Raw genomic sequence first — 17,946 nt, 5'->3', positions numbered from 1 at the left:
TAAAGTTTATAGTCTCACTTTAATTGCCACGAAAACCTTTATTTCACCTCAATCAGTGAAATAGGCTTTTAGGTTTTAGTGGGCTTAAGAAGGGGAAAAAAGGGTGGGATAAAATGTTTTTGTAATGAGGAAAGACATTATTATTTTTATTTGAATGATTAGAGATTGTTCTTGTGCTCTACAATGACACACTTACCTGTGTGTGTGTGTTGCTGCAATGGCATCAGCAGACGTTATATGGCGTTATTACTGCTCTCTGTGGGGGTGGAAGAAGAAAGGGATGTGAGTGGAAAGTATGAAGAAGTTTTCATAACCAGCAGGCGGCAGTATTGCATAACATTCCTGCCCCTACAGAATCAAACATCATACAATTAGCCCACCTCCCCCTCCTCTGATTTCCACAGGTTTCAAACTTGGACAGGTGTCACAATCTATCCTCCTGAGTGACAGGATAAGAAAAACATCCCATTTACACTTCATCTGCTGTTTGATGAATCCCCCATTTTCACTTTGAGGATCATATTTCTTCAACATTTGCCTCTCTCCCTCTTTCATTGTCCTCCTCGCCTCATTATCCCTCTCCCTCTGTCTTGTCCTCACTCTCTGGTCTCTAGGTTGATAATGGCTTCTTCCTCTCAGTCACTTTGCTTATATGAGCTAACAGGCAACTGTGTCCCGGCTGATAGGGTGGCTGTGATTCATTTAGACAGGCTGGCAGCAAGCTGTGTAAACAGCCATTAGTAATTCATGACTCTGTCCAGCATCCCCAGGCTTCAATTAACCCTTGCTATTGGTGCATTCTTCCATTCAGTTGCCCGTCTTTCTCTTTCTGCCCATCTCCGATTGCTTTTCATCTCTGTCCTCCTTCATCTGCATTCCTGCCTCCTTCCAGCCTCCTCGCGGTTTTAAATCATCCTCTTTGGGTCCGAGCGTAGTTGTCATTGAGCCCAGTCAAAGAAAGAAAAATCTCACTGGTAACAGGAGCAAACAAAACCAGCCGAGCAGGTGGTGTATAACGTCCCGTCTAATGTATGCAAATTAAGAGCTCGTGCATGTGAAATCATGCAAGCAAATAAAAGGCATTTTCTTTATTTAAAGCTGCTGCTGGGATGTGGGGAAACATGATGTCTTTGATGTGAGAAGAAAGGCCAGTTAAGCAGAAAAACACAGCAAAAGAAGTGAGGACTAAAGTCATAGGTTTAATGTCTCCAGGCTTGACAAAACAAACAAAATGCTTTGACTTCACCTGAGACTTTGAATACTTATGAAACATCCCCCAGGCCAGAAGTGGAATAAAATCTTGGTGGGACCTGCTGCTTATTCTCTTAGTCCAGCAGTCAAATTGATTTTTTAATAAGTTCAGTAGCACCTCTTTTATTTTGCTTTGAAAACAGCCCGGATCTCATTTCAGGTATAATTGCACTGCAGCTGTTATTTGTTTGCTGTATACCCAACTGCCTCAATTACTATAAAATGGGTTTGGAAAGTAATAAAGATATTTATTTATTTATTCTTAGAAATTGCATTTGCAATGACGACACAAATCTGACGAACAACGGGTAACGACTTTCTGCAGGGCTTAGATATTCAATCACAGGAAAACTTTTCCAGCTTATTTTTGAGCAGGTTGTATAAGTGTGCCTAACAACAAGTGTTTTGATGTGATTGACTGATTCGTCTGAACCGAATTACCAGCAGGCTCATATTATCAGCCAATATTACCGATTTGTCAATTTATTGGCCTCTGCATTTATATGAAAATGTAAAAAATAAAGAGACAGGAGAAACACCCTTTAACCATGTTATGAGTGTTGATGTTGCATAGTTTATCCACCAGAGGGCACTCTGCAGCTTCCCTGTTTGAATCATTTATTTGAAAGGGCACAAACACAAACACCACAAAGTGCAGATTCATGCAGAAAAAAGCATAAATGAGTAAATAAATAACTACACATAGCAAATATTAGAGAAATTTGATTGTGTTTTTGTTTGTCTGAAAGAAAATGTAATCGGCTGACATACTGGAATGTTGGTTTTGGTATCGGTATACACATCGATATCAGTCTTAAAAATTCTACCATACCATAGGTATATATATAATTTATATTGTTAAACCTCTCTGCACCCCTTATCATCTTTGCAGACACTTCAGGTGTTGCCTAGGCTTAATTGCTAATTGACCACACCTGGTGAGGTGCAGATAAAGTTAATTTCTTGAAATATTACCATAAAACACCATAAAAACTGCCCCAAAGAGGAAGCGTGTGCAGGTGTCTTCTTACTGTCTCCTAGCAGCTCCTCAGACATCAGACTGTCCTGGCGGTTTCCTAAGACGAAGGCCAGAAAGGAGAGGATGAGAGCATCCAGGATGCCCATGATGGCCAGGATGTAGGCCCAGCGCACCGAGCAGGCGCCTAGCGTGTACTTATCCGTCTGTTCGCCACACATCCTTTTCACCTCGTCGCTGTCCCAGCCATCTGGGTAGATCATGCAGCCCAGAATCAGACACGTACCTGGAGCAGGAGGACACAGTGATAGACAAGTGATATTAGATGTCAGTGTTACACATTGCTGTGTAGTAATACATGTTATTCAGTGTACACTGTGGTCTGGGGAGGTGATGTAGGGCTTTATGCACATTTTAACCTTTAGGTATAGTAAATAAGCTGCATAAACTCGCTAAACTCCACCACCTTTGTTAAGGAAGAAAATAAACAGCCAAAAAACATATTGGAACAAAATTCCTCTTTAACAATGTGAGAGACTGATAAAGTCACACAGAAACGATCACTTCCAGTTATTGATGCTAAAGGTGGATCTACAGGCTGGTGTACTTAACTGTGACATTTTTTTTTTCAAAGGTAACCTAAATAGCTGACAAAGCTACTTTGCACAGAAAGGAAGAGGCAGTCACAAAGTGCCTTACAGGATAAAATAAGATACAACAATACAACTGGAAACAAATCCCACAACTTGGAGGCCACATCTCAAAAACACGATCTTCTTTGGTCGTTAACCTGGACTGAAGTACCTCTAAGAAGCATCGATCAGCTCACTTCATACACCCCGTAGTTAGGTATGGATGTAGGCATTTACTAATTTAGGGAAGCATCTGACCATGAAGAGCTCTGAGAGTGAAAAACCTTAAACCTAATGAGGAGCTGGTGTCAAGAGGACAGAATTGGTGTCACATGGGAGGTTTTAGATGACCTGGTGAGCAGCCTCATCTGTAAGCGATCCAGGGATGATTTGCTCAGGCAGAGTAAGAATGAATTCCAGAAAGTTCTGCTTTTCTTCTATATTTAAGGACAGGTAATTGTCTGCCATTGAATTCTTTATTCAATCTTAATGCAGTCATCAAGGACAGAAATGTGGCTACATTCTGGTATCGCATCCTCTCCTCAGCCAGTGTGGGCCTTAAGTCTGCCAGTTTATGGTGGACATTCAACTTCAACTTTGTCTATGACCTCACTAGCCTGTAGTTTAGCTTAAAGTCTCTGTGTCACACACAGTTAAGTCCAGCAGCTATTATTTTTTTTAACAAAGCGTTTAATGCGAAAGCATTTTGCTATGGCAATTGTTCTCAAACATGTCTTATGGGTGTTCTCAGCATTTAAAAAAGGATAACTCACATTTATTTTGGATTAAAGTGGACTGCCTACAAGAATTTGGCATATATATATATATATATATATATCCCACAGCAATGTGCTGTTGAAAAAGGCTTCATTCCAAGAGCCATCAGCTCTCATCAGGTTGACAGATGAGAATTTTTAAGCCAATGACATTTACATTTGTTGACTTTTTATGTTGTTCTTCTTCCTGTTTGTTGAGCTGAAGAAGAATTCACAATGAATATTTATTCCCTCTTAAAAGGAGACGCATCCTCTGGAGTGCAGAGTCACCAAACAAAGTTGGTGAAGGAGGCACGAAGATGCCAGCACATGTCACACGGCACCATGTGGTGACTCGGGCTGCCTTCATTAGCCGTCTGCTTGCACGGCTGACGTTGACACAGTGAGCTGTTACAGAGTAGAGTCTTCTAACAACACTTGGAGTTGTTTTCACAATCGCACGCTCGCACTCACTCTCACACTCGCTCTCACAGTCGGTTGAGGCAGCGAAGTCAACGGTGAGGCTGTGAGGTCTGTAGTAATTGTGACACTGCTGCCAAAAGCTAAGTCAGAGGATCTGGGAGGGTTTGTGTGTGCATGCTTATGCTCATTTGTGTCTCATGGAGAGACAGTTTGGCCTTTTCGGAAAGGCACAAAACCTTCACGAGTAGATTTTTTTATGATGACTGATGAATTTTAATTCCTGTGCAGTTAGGCTGGGAGTTGTAGGGTTTTTCATCATTAAAGAAAACTTTTAAAAAAAAGCTGTCATGTGGGTTGAATCTGACCTTTGCTGGGCTGCATTTTGCACACTGCTGGGCTAAAGATAAAGGGGCAATCCACTGATTTTTACCTATAATTTAGCAGCCTAAGGCAGACGTATCTATGGCTTTAAATATCCCTGATCGTCACTAAAATTTTAAGTGTGAGCCAGTTTTAACAACGGAACTTTGAAAGAAAGGATTAATTGAAACTGTGGTCTGCAATTTTGCACTTTTGTCATCCATTCCTATATTTTCTACCAATGTATCCATATATTTAAATGACTTAAATAATATATTGATTGAATTCCCATTAGTCCATCCATCAATTTTCCTAACGGCCTAGCCAACAAGCATTGTGGGGGGGCTGAAGTCTATCCCAGCTGACATTTGGCAAGAGGCAGGCTATCTATATATCTATCTATCCATCACAGGGATAATAGGAAGACACAGATAACTGCTGTCACTCAAATCCACACCTACTGCCAATTTAGAATCGCCAATTATCCTAACATTCATGTCTCTGCACTGGGGGAGGAAGCTGGAGAGAGCCCATGCAGGCACAGGCAGCCACCCAGAACCTTCTTGATATGAACTACATCCACTGCACACCCCAAATCCACATTACTTTATTTCAAATTTATGCTGAAGCCCTCCCTTTAGGGAAATGTGTATAACATAACACACAAAAACATGTTGAAGCGGGTTTGTTCTCCTTGTGCCTGCAGGGATTTACTAATGAAGTCCAGGAACATGCATGTTAGGTTAATTGGTGACTGTAAATTGGTGCTGATGTGAGAGTGTGTGATTGTGTGTCTCTCTGTGGTAACTAGTCCAGAGTGTGTCCTGCCTATCGCCATATGACTGCTGGGATAAGCTCCCTATATCAGATAAGAGGTTAAAAAAGATGGGTGGATGGTCTTTGGTATAAATATTTTATTTTATTATGAAGCTTCAGTGAAGAATTGGGACAGGCTGACAGAGATGATACAGTCCTGTCAGTGTATATTTATTGAAACATTTCAAACTAAATCAAAAAGAGGAAACTATGCCCAGGGGATGATATGAAGGAGCAGATATATTTATGATTTATGATGTTTAGTTATAGGAGTCCAAAGGGGGAAATAAATGCTACAGAAAGTAAAATGAGTTAAGGACTAGCAACAAAGCATTTGATTATTTTACAAAAGAAGGCTCTGGATTAAAAAAACCATACTGGTCATTTGGGGCCTGTCTGTGTTTACTTTGCATGTTCTCCCAGTAACTGCATGGCTTCTCCTCCTACAGTCCAAACACAGGCTTGTAAGGTTAACTGGTTGCTCACTTTGGCATTTCATTAACAGAAAAACAAACAACAACAACATAAAAATGAAGAGAAAATACATTCACAGAGTCACTTATGTGCAGCTGTGCTTGCACAGTAAGATCCATTAAATTTACATTTAAAAGACCACTGCAAAATACTTTATAATTAATAAACCTATGCACTGGGTCACCTTTACAGGGCACATAACAAGCTACTTTAAACCACACAGTTAACCTTAATGTAAAATTCTAAACACATTTTGTTTATAATTTTCTTTCTTATCCTGTCAAGATGACTCCACACTGTTTTGAGGTCCGGGCTCTGGGGAGGCCAGTCCATGACTGATGCGTTCCACTGTGTGTTTTTCTATCCAGGTGTGGTTTTACTGCACTGGAAGTGTGTTTGGGATCACTGTCATGCTGAAAAATGAAGCTGTTGTTTCAGATGCTTTCTAGATGGTACTGAATGATTTCATTTTGATTTCTCTTCCCTTACTTAATATTGGGTTCTTCCACCCTTCCACTGAGACCATTTCTGCTCAGGCTTCAGTGATCAGTAGATGACTGGCTGAAAGGACAGATGCCTGTGTCTGGATTTTTTCCTGTTTCTCAAGGACACGACTTTCAGATAATGTTCATCTGCTGTAGACAGTTTTTTAAGCATGTCACTTCTTCTTTTGTTCTCCACTTATCCAGTTTCCTCAGTTTTTTAAAGGCATACTTAACACCATGCAGAGATATGCCAATTTTTCAGCCAATCGCTCTTTGGGATATTTGGAAACAAAATACAAAGAAATAATGGGTGACTCAAGACTTTTGCACAGGACTGTATGCGTTTTGCAAAAATGGATTCAGATCTTCGTTTCTCATCCAGTAGTTCCACATGTTTTCCTGTGATTTTAACAGACTGTTTCCTTAATTGCTTTCTTTTTGTCACGGTGTGCAGATTGCAGATTTTGTCGTTATTTCAGCTGAACTGCAGGAAGAATTAAGAAGTGATCCAACAAATAAAAAGAGGAAGAAAAAACAAGATGATGCTTCAAAACAAAAGACAGCACATGGCTTCCGCATGCTTTTCTCATCCTAGCATCAGGGTCTTGTAAGGGATATTGTTTCTAATGTGAAAGCATTATACCATTCACTGTTCTCACAAACGCAGATGCCTAAACTTGTGTGAGTGTATGCACCAAGTTAGGACACTAATGTGAGCTTGCAGTAGCTTAAAAAGATGGATGATCTCTTGAAATGTCAGAGACTCGTGCCTCTCAATCCTGCTCCTTTCCCTTCATCATCTCTAAGCAGTGAACATGAGAAGTTGATGGTACAGTAGTGACATGTGTAGTCTTTGTTATTCAGAGATGAACTACACAACCAGCCTTCCTCCTCATAACAGCAACAGGCTACCGTAATGATAACCAGTATTGATGTAAAAGCACTCTAATCCATTTGTAATGCCTACAATTCCCAGGAGGCAATGAGGGTATTGACTTCCCCCGCTGCCTTCCTGAGTTTGGAGATCAATTTCCTCAGTGTCAGGGAATTAAAGCAGCGTTGTGTTTGTTGGCAATTCATTTCTTTATATTATCTGTATTAGACGCAGCACAAACACAGGAACTTCAGAGTTCTGTCTTTTTCTGCAGGGTGGTTATAAAGCATTCATTAGGCATTTTTTCCTAATGAGCTTCCACTCATTTGGCGTCCGATCGCATTCACTAATATATTCCCCACTCGGCTTGTGATCGTGTCAACACAGAGTTCAGCACGTCATCCAAACAAAGACAGAAAGACAAAGATTCGAATGTGTAAAGAGTGAAATTCACAAGAAAACATTTCATGTTTTTTCTACTGAGGGTGAAAAGGAGATATTTTAAGTATTTTTTTTATTTTGACATGCTCAAAGCTGCAGCTTGGTGTTTCCTTTTTTCTTTTTCCAGCAGTGTTTGTCATGATCCAGGAGAGAGGATGCAAGAACAAACAAAATGAGGGAACAAAAAAGCTTTAATTGGTTAGCCAAAAAAGCAAAATAGTACACAAAAGTCAAAAGGAGGGTAACAAAACCAGCAAATTCCAAAACAGAAACAGGAGAAACACCTGCAGCTTTTCTATGTCCTTCTCCCTTTAACCCAAACATCAATCTCAATGTGTCACATTGAAGGTTGTCTCAATACCTCTGGAGGACAGTGGAGGCTGGCCTCAATTGAGGATACACAGGTGTGTCCTTTACCGAGGTGTTTTTACCTTTGCTGGGCTGAATGGGATCTTTTGCAGGTTTACATCTTGGACTCATTTTAAACAGATACATGTTGGCTTTAAATTCTGATCATCACCAAAATGTTACGCAAAAGGCAGCTGAACAGCTGACAGCTGAAGTTTAAAAGAGAGGAAGCTGTAGGATACATAATGTTGGGTGATTGAGCCCTGCTAGGGGCTGCAAGTCAAAATATCTTGATGCAACAGTTTTGCCATTCATCTGTCTCTTGCAGGTTTCCAGACATTTGAGTAATGCTGTACCCCTCCACAGTTATATGCTGACAGAAATCTGCCACCCTGCAGAGAGTACTTCTACACATTTCCTGCCAGTATATCTGACCATTTAACTGAAGGCTCAGAGGCAAGGATGTCTCACTTTATTACCATTTTATTGCTCTGATTCCTCTCTTCTGCCTCTTGCGCAACCTTGATTCCTCCCCTCACGTCCTAGTCCCTAGTCCATGGCAAAAGCTCCGTCTAAAAAGACATCAGCTCATCATTCATTCATCTTAAAGTGAAGTTGGGGAAAAGGTTGTGCAAAGAGAAAAATGATAAAGCAGAACATTAGGCACAAATACAGGCGATATTTGAGGCGGGGCAGTAATTCACAGAGAAAGGAAGGCAGAGGAAAAGCAATCACCATGATACAACAAGATATCTGCATGGGGAGGCATGGTTGGATAGTCAATACTAATTCTCCAAATACTAAGGACAAGTAGTTAAGTGCTTCCTTTATTATTTCATTTAGCGGAAAATACGCTGAATTGTACACACAAATTTACAGTGATCTCATTCCCTATCCTCCCATTTTGCTCAATCCTATATTTATTGACTTGTTTGTTTGTTTGTTTTTCAAATTACTCATAAAATTACTTTATTAGCTTTTATTTATGCATGAGGATTATGTGCATGTGAATTAGGGTTTCTTGGTTTTTGTTTTTTGAAAGTAAAACCAAAGTAATGGTTACTTTATCAGTGATTTTTTTTTCCGTTGTACTTGCTTGGTTTGGCTTTTTTGTCTTAATAAATAGATTTAAAATAAAATAAAATCTGCTTCTTGTCGAAGTGTTTGGCATACATTCATATAAGCTCTCTAAATCAAGATTATGAGCTATATTAATTAATCAAAGTATGTTTAAAGTTCATTATACTTCACTTTGCTTCAGTGCTGGTCACAGTAATCCTAAACAAGTTACAGTTTAGGATCTCTCTCCAGCAGAGGAATCAAAATAAAATAGGATTTATTTAATTTTAATAGGATCTGTACTCATTGTTCTTCAGCAAAGAAAACACAAGAACACAGGACTGTGACAGCACTTTTGTTTTTTCAAGTGAAAAACAACTTGAATACAAAAATCAAACCAAGAACACGATCGCTGAAGAGACCCAAACAAAATGTCCAAAATCACCTCTCAACTCAAAAGAGCTTTCTACAAACAGCATTTTAGGAAATAGTTGCTGAAACTCAAACGTTTCACCATGTCCTCACCACTACATTAGTGATTACTTCTTCTTATTTATATCAGAGGATTTGGTACAGTGAACAGTCTCCTGTGTAAACAACCTGCTCCTGTAGGCTTTCAGCTGTAATATTAATAGAATAAGATGAAGCGCACGCCATCTCAACGGCAAGCCTTAAATCTCCCACAGAGCCAAATACAGGAGATCAAAGAGACACCGGGTTTGTCTTCCTGACTCTCATCTGAAAGCCTGGTGATATGCAGTGTTGTTCCAGGCTCCAGCCTCTGGTAGACAGAGGTTTGATGCCACAAAAGTCAACATATATCTGAACTAAAGCCAAATACACACGGTTCAGTCTTTGCACGAGGGTACTAAAGAATTAGAATGTATGTCCCTCTTTACCTCACTAACTGATCGCACTGCTTTCCTGTTAGATGCCATCTTTAATAGTAAATACTGTTTTTTCCTGCTTTCAAACATGTTCTGAATCTGAGCTTCAGATAATGTGTAACTTCTGTCTTCTGCTGTTATCTCCGAAGGTGGAAACGCTCAGACAAACATTGTTTTTTTTTTCCTTTTATCCCCAAAACTGTCTAAAAAAGAAGGCTGCGAGCAATCGTTCATCTTCATGCCACGCAGCTACAACAATCCTACAGATGGCATGTAGCTAAAACAGTAAAAACATGCAGCAACAACAGGGTCAGCTTCTTCATCTCCTGTTTGATAAAGCCCCCTCATCTCAGCCGCAGAGGAGAAAGTAGCTGCCTGCACACAATCGCTGTCATGAATAATGAAAAATATTATGAAATCCTCCACCGAGGACTCGTGTCAGCTCAGTTTGAGTCTTCAAATGAGTGATGTTTTGAAACGGCGCAGACTAAAAGCTGACTGTGACATTTATATTGGCAGAAAGCAGCTGAGGGATCCAGGTTTTAAGGGCTCCTGATGTTTGAGGTCAACTTACGAAAAAAATTTAATAAATAATAATAAAACAAATCAAGCATGTCGGCTGTTCAGAAATGTTCCAAACAAGGTTCTTAACTGAAGGCCTCATTCAGAATGGCAGCACTTGCTGCAGGGGATGAGGAGTAATGAGCTAAATTTCACATTGGACTCCTGAGAGCAACTCTCCACCACGGAGAGGAGATGAGCTCGATTACGCTCATACCTCTCTGGTCACTCTGGAGACTTTACGCATGTTTGGTCAAGACAGAATGAAAGAGATTGAATTCACAGACAGATTAATTTTGCTTTTTCATACACATTGCAATGGTAATTTCATGTTTTACTGTGCTAGCAATGCAGAAATCCACTGAAGTAAAGTGGAATTAACCCTGTGAAGCCTGGCACATCAAATAATGGGCAGATAACATGGCAACAACACTGCTAATAGAAAAAAATGAGTCATCTTATCAGGGTTAGAGACTCACTTCTTCAGAGTAGTATCTAGAGACCAGATGATACCTGATGATCTCTCTATAAATAGCCTTTTGTAATATTCAAATGGTGCTCTAGAACATCTTAAGCAGCCGTGCACGATAAATAATATACTTAAATGGAGAATTGTCCTTAGTCAACCTTCTTCCTCTCTTTTCTTCTTCTTCTCTCTTGTAGATTTTCTTTCTCTTAACATAAACAATTTTTTTTTTTTGTCTCAAATTTCAGATATAAAGTAAATGGTAAATGGCCTGTATTTGTATGGCGCTTTTCTAGTCCCTAAGGACCCCAAAGCGCTACACATCCAGTCATCCACCCATTCACACACTGGTGATGGCAAGCTACATTGTAGCCACAGCCACCCTGGGGCACACTGACAGAGGCGAGGCTGCCGGACACTGCGCCACCGGGCCCTCTGACCACCACCAGTAGGCAACGGGTGAAGTGTCTTGCCCAAGAACACAACGACCGAGACTGTCCAAGCTGGAGCTCGAACCGGCAATCTTTCGATTACAAGGCGAACTCCCAACTCTTGAGCCACGATTGCCCAAGTATTTATGACTCAAAGAAGAGAAACTTTTTTAAACACTTTATTTCACCCGAAGAAATGATTTTTTAAAAATCCCTGTGAAATATTTCCGATGATAACATATATATATGATCACAGGTTTAATTAATCAGAGCACTGACTTTATAACTGTAGCATTATGAAACATAATTTTGAAAAATACCTGTAGTTTTATATTAGATACAATGTTACGACATGAGAATGTCTGGAAAGATTGATCTTATATTAAATTACTTATAATCTTACCTAAAAATGGCAGATCAGACAGCATGAAAGCAGGAAGTGGTGCCCCCACAAAGCCACCCTCAGGCATGTGTTTATCCTCACCTCCTTTACTTTCCTGCTTTCCAGCACTATATTCCTGCTAATTTGTGCTGGCGGTCCTTACTGTTACATTTATAAATAAAAATAATAAAAAAACAACAACCAAACAACTGGACAAAATGGATAAGTTACTCCACCAGCTGACTGCAGGGGCTCATTCAGTTGCCCCCAGGCTGCGGTCTTACTTGTGGTTCTCAGGAGTTTGTCAAAGTATATAATGGTAGGCAGAACCTTCAGCTTTCAGGCTCCTCTCCTCTGGAACCAGCTCCCAGTTTGGATTCAGGAGGAGACACCCTCTCTACTTTTAAGGTTAGGCTTTAAACTTTCATTTTTGATATAGCATATAGTTATAGCTGGATCAGGTGATTCTGCATTTCTTCTCTACCCTCCTCTTTTCACTAGTGTTGTAATATATGCCCCTATTTCTTGTTTCTGTTCTTTTCCCATAGTTTGTTTTGTCCTTTTCTCTCACCTCCCAACCAGCTGCCGTATATAATAGCCCCTCCCTGACATTGATTAAACCTCAGGTCTTTTCCTGTTGGAGGAGGTTCTTTCTCCCCACCATCCACAAATGCAGCTCATAAAGAACAATCTGATTGCTGAGGTTTTCACTCCAGTGCCAGAGGATCTTTACCTTGCAGTATAAATCACCCATAGGAAACTGTAGTTGTAAAATGAAGCTATATAAAATATAATATCTAAAGCTGAACTGAATTACAAAAGTTAAAAGACAATCAGTGTTCATGTGAGGATATAAACTTTCTAAAGAAAAACGCCAGCAGATTTTTAAGCGGACCTACTATGGTCATTTCCATCTCTGGATTTGATTCTCAGTGTCAAAAAAGCTCCTATGGCTCCTCCCCCTTAAATCCAGCTTTCTTCTGACACTGTATCTGCAAACACAAGGTTTGAACAGCAGGCTTGAGATAGCCATAGGGATGTCCACTCTTTCTGACATCACACAGAGCCAAAAGTAAAAAAACAAACAAACCCTGAAGCTTGACAAGGAGTACTTTTACATTATTATTATTTTTTTTTATATATTTACAATGACAGTATATGCATGTGACAGAAAATAAGGAAAAGCAGAGTAGTTCCACTTTAAATAACTGTGACTTGACTTCCCTGGCTTAAAATATTGCATTAAGCCAACCTGGCAGGTTTCACATGTGCCTAACTTTTCAATCAGGTGTGTGCGTCGCTACTGTCACACTTGTGCAGGCTCGGGAGCTGTGAGCCGCAGAGAGATCAAAAAGGACTACAGATTTCTCGTCTCCCACGGGCGCTCGCTCATCATACCACTCCTGACTCTACACACCTCTGGCTGCGCTGAGGGAAGCTGATAATGAGACAGGATGGTATGTAGTTCAACTCACTATATGATATCTAATGTTGTTAGATTATTTTCCACATACTGACACTCAGCGGGAAATCATCTCTTCTCACTGAGGTCAGAGGTCATGTAGAAAAAATAAATTTGCCGCTGAAAAAGTTTCTCAAACATCTCTTCAGTGATTACATACGACCTTGAAGTCTCTGTAACTCTCCACACACACGCACACACACGTCCTCATTGCCTTTCCTCTCTCCTTGAAGGCTTTCCAGCTGACAGCTGTTGGCAGCGACACCAGGACAATCAGAGGAGGAGGTGCTGTAATCTAGACCTCAGTCCAATCACCACATGATGTTACACACACACACACACTGATACACACACATATACACACTCACACACATGTGAAGCCACTCATTGTGATGCATTTCACAGGCCCAGCTTCATCTGACTTCTGTGCACATATTCAAGTGAGTGTGCGCTCGTAAGGTATGCATGTGCATCAGCTTCAAGGTGGAGCATGGCAAGTGATATTAATGGGAGTTAATTGGGGCAGAAACTGGCAGATAAATGAAAGGGGACTAGAATACCTCCTCCACCTCCTCCTACCTCTCTCCACCCTATTGCCCTGAATCCTTCTGCCCTGCAGAGAGGCGAGAAAGTGCGTGTGTGTGTGAGAAAGAGAGCTGAGAGATAAGGCATGATTTGCAACATGAATCCTGCTGCATGCCCCCATCCTCATTAACACCTCTTGTATTACGTTCACTGCTTCACATGGCTGGTGTGCGCTATCGACTGCTTGCACAGCAGATTAATGAGCTGCTTAGAAGTCGCTGCACTTCCAGGCTTCATGTCTTACAGCGTCACACATTGTGTGATACAGTAGAGTGGAAAATATGATTTCATGTGAAAAGAGGTAAATGTCAGCTAAAGCAGCATTTGAATTGCAAACTCACACCTGTAACAGGTGATACTGCAAATACTGCAAAGCCAACAACAAAATGCGGTGATGTGAATGCAACAGAGTGAGTGCCTGCATGCTCAGCCCATAAAATCTATATGATCATCATTTTATGAGCATTGGCATTACTACACACTTTGTTCAGCACTTCATCTGCATCACTAAAAGATATGCATGGAGCCAGAAGTGTAACTGCTGTCATCTTAATGCTCACATAACTTAAACAGGGATCCTAAAATACTGAATGCGGGACAAAATGGGATATGCTAGCAGTTCATGTCCAACTTAAAAATAAAAATGGAATGAGAAGCAGGTTTCTGGTTTTGCATTTAGCACATTAAACACAAATAAATGTTGAATGTGACTTTTCCAACTCTCTTTTTTTATAAATACAAAAAGAGTAAAGCTTGCTCTGATAGTTTCTTATTTCACTAGCAATTTTCTTTTGGCCTGATACACTTATACTCTCTTACTCCTTTTGTGAAATTAAAAGGAAAAAAAACTATCCAATGAGAAAAAAAAATTACAGAGCCCCGCAAGGGACATTGGAGAAAAAAAATAAAGATGAACTTTTGCGAGATCTCGCAAAACTTTATCTTTATTTCTTTCTTTTTCAATGTTCATTGTGGGGCTCCGTAAAAAAAAAGTATTTACCAGTCAAAAAACCCGCATTTTCTCTGTGCTAGTTTCCATCATATTCACCAAAAATCTGCATTAGATTTGATAAGAATAAAATGCTTTCCTCACATGGACTGGGTAAAAGACAGACTATAGTTGAGCACACATCCTGCAGAGTCAGTCAAAGAAACATGGGAGCCTGTCTCGAGGTGTGGGACAAGACAAGGGTTATAAATGCTGTAGTTCGACATAAAGAGGGACATCAGGTCACCATAAATTTATAATTAATTTTCTTTCGCTACAGCCAATGTCATAACGCCAACGTTTCTATTTATATTATTATTTATACCTATATTCCTTCAGGCTTCCGCTTAAGTCTCTTTGGTCTGCTTCCATGCAAGTCTAGTAGCGTGGGCATCTTCTATGTATTAGTTGAAACTGAAGTTACTTAACACTGATTTTAAGTTGGCTTGGACGGTTATAAGGAAACCTCTGCAGACTTTACTGTGTACATTATTTAATGCTCACGTAATGTTTGAAGTTTTCCGATTGATTTCGAGAGAAGCATTTAAGCTGCGCTTCAGATGAACTATGAGGAGTCTAAAGTAGGTTTAAATTTATTCAAATATTGATAAGTCAGTGAAAAGAGTTTCGTTTTAATGGCCTCTTATTTCTTTAGAATTTAGTGAGAAAATTGGAAACAGGATTTATTTTGAACCACTGACATGTGTGAATGTTCATGGGAATACAACATACAAAGCAAAAACAGAGTTTGTGTAAGTGAATATTTGTTGTAACCACCTTCATTCTACAACACAACCTCGTTGTAATTTCTTCTTAAAGTATTTTCCTTCTTTGGATGTTGGCTCACTGTTGTTGTTCCCACACTGCTTGAATAAAACACACTTTAAAACCTATTTTTTATGTTGAGGTCCGGGCTGTTCTTAAGGACTTTCATATACTGTTCACCTGCTGCTGATAGTTTTTTGGCCTACCACTTTCTCTTTTATCTTCCACTTGTCCAGTTTCTTCAGTTTTTTTAAGGACATCATGCTGAGATTTGCTGAAATACTATTTCATGCCTGTCAAACTGTGTTATTGTTGGAATTTTCATAGACCCAACTAAAGAAATGAAAAAAAAAAACAACCCATGTGTTTTTTTTTTTTGACAGACAGCTGGTAAAAAAGTGCCTAAAGATACAATTTAAAATTGGTTCTTTGCCAATGTCTGTTATGTGCAGACACAGCCCGGGTTCATCCCTCCAGTTAGGTGCCTTTTTCATGCTTTAATGATTCATGGATCAGCATTAAGTACCTTAACATAAAAGACATATTCCTCTGAAAATGATCAAGTACAAAATAATAAATACAGAATAATAAATAAAATAACACAATTTATAAATAAAAAATATATATAAATAAAAAAGAATAAAGTAAAAGTTCTCTAGGTTTTTATAGAGATGCAAGACTAGAAACAACTGTCTGAAGCTGAGCATTTGTCTCACAGGGATTAATTGTGTGGATGCCAACCTCCTTATCTGAAACTTTAGGTGCACCCTGGGCAGGTCGCATGTCCACACCTTACAATCAATTTAGAACCCCCAGTTAATCTTTGGACTGAGGGAGACAAGCAGAGGAAACCCATGCAGTCCCTCTGGCCCCAGAAGGCCAGAAATCTTATTGATGTTGAGGTGATAGTGCTGAGTGCTTTCTGAGTAAGTGCTTTTTACTGATCATTAAAAAGAAGTTTTGTTTATATCAGCAGCAAGGCTCCCTGTCTTTGCAAGCGCACATGACACTGAAAGATGAAAACTCTCCAAACCATTCAGGATCATCTGCTGGAAACACAACAAATGCAGAAATATCAAATAACCAAATATATCTCACTTTAATCTTATGAGAACTTTAACCAGTGCAAGCCTCACAGGGAGCTGTCCCCTCCCTGTGGTGCTGAAATCTCAACCAGGGCTGACAGCTGTTTCCCGCTCCTCTGTTCTGCACTACACAGCCTGAAGATTTCTCTGACTCAGATCCTGACCGAGGTCACTTTGAGCATCTGTGTATGCATGCCAGCGTATAACCCCCCCACCCATCCACACTTTTTTTTGGGTTGCTCACCACCTCCAACAACAGCTAAACACCATGCTGCTGTTGTTGTTGTCGCTGCGCGATAAAGAGGTAGGAGCGAGGGAAGTAAAGGTGGGGAAGAAAAAGCAAAAATAAAGAGACAGAAGTGAGGAGGAGTGACAGCGGCAGGGAAGTGGTTGATGTTCACAGCTCAGGCTTAAAATAACATTTGTGTCTGTGTGGTGTTTGCAGAAGAGAGAAGGTTAACACCAGCAGCTCAGGATGACAAAAACAAAAAACAATGAGGAAAGAAGATGTGATCATTAGTTAGGAGGACAGAAAATGAAAGCTGGATACTCGTGTCATTTTCAGGTTTGGCGAAGTAAAGACCAATGGGATACAACAGAAACAAGGGTTACAAGACTGGAATCCCAATGCACCTTATTTCTGACATGAAGGGAAGGAAAGCAGCTGCTTAAAAATGCAGCACCAGACAGGCAGAGCTGCTCCATCAGAGAATGGCACAGAAACAGCGAAACCACATTTCAAAGAGAGACTTCACTTAAAGTCAGGAAAAAAAAGAAAAGAAATAATCTGCTCTTTATTTTACTTGCAGTAGGACCACCTCAGCCATTAGACTGCCTTCATTCAATTTATGTAAAAGCAAATAAAATTTTACCCCGGGATAAAAAGAGGTCAGTTTGGGGGACGGTCTCCTGAGAGGACTATCCAATACCATTGATCAACTTTACAGTCTAATCATCTCTTGAGTCGAGGGAGGTTTGTCAATGAGAGCAGGCTAATCAGAAAATTACGTTCATCATTCATTTAAGGCTAATTGACCGACTGAAAGAGAGGACAAAAAAGCTGGACAATTGTGTGGGGTTAAAACTGCTTTTGCAGCTTGAGATAGTTAATTAAACTGATTAACATTACTTGCCTTTGAAAACCTTCAAACATAACTTTTATGAGTCCTGTAAAAGCTTATTAAACATTAACTTGGTGGTTATGTAGTACAAGATATCATGCTGAGAGACAGCAAAGCCGAAACAGCATGTTGCAGGTGAAACTTCCCCGTCAATTTATGATCCATGCAGAGGATGTGGAAATAAAAATAGAAGAGCAAACAATGCTTTTGTTTTGCCAGAGCCTGCTCCTGCACAGTGAAAAACACTAAAGCAGACTTACATATTTCACTCTGGCATATTCTTGTTTAGGTGCTTATATGCTTGTACTTATGTTTGGAC

At 39.9% G+C, this 17,946-nt stretch overlaps 1 protein-coding gene across 2 annotated transcripts in view; it reads right to left on the bottom strand.

The window, feature by feature from the left end:
• Positions 1 to 17,946, bottom strand: part of lhfpl3 (LHFPL tetraspan subfamily member 3) — a 56,120-nt gene that overhangs the window by 8,236 nt on the left and 29,938 nt on the right. For both annotated transcript variants that reach the window (XR_014797307.1, XM_084909528.1), the window contains exons 2-3: positions 2,283 to 2,513; positions 197 to 256 (exon numbers count right to left, since the gene is read on the bottom strand). Coding sequence is in view for 1 of the 2 variants with exons in the window: in XM_084909528.1 (XP_084765654.1) it covers positions 234 to 256; positions 2,283 to 2,513 (254 nt within the window). In the remaining variant the exon portion in view is untranslated. The remainder of the gene's footprint in view (positions 1 to 196; positions 257 to 2,282; positions 2,514 to 17,946) is intronic.

This window comes from Perissodus microlepis, chromosome 17 (assembly GCF_051167445.1).
Source record: "Perissodus microlepis isolate ML-2025 ecotype Zambia chromosome 17, ASM5116744v1, whole genome shotgun sequence".
Taxonomy (NCBI): domain Eukaryota; kingdom Metazoa; phylum Chordata; class Actinopteri; order Cichliformes; family Cichlidae; genus Perissodus; species Perissodus microlepis.
Note: the sequence above shows the minus strand (reverse complement) of the source record. Positions and strands in the feature narration are given on the sequence as shown.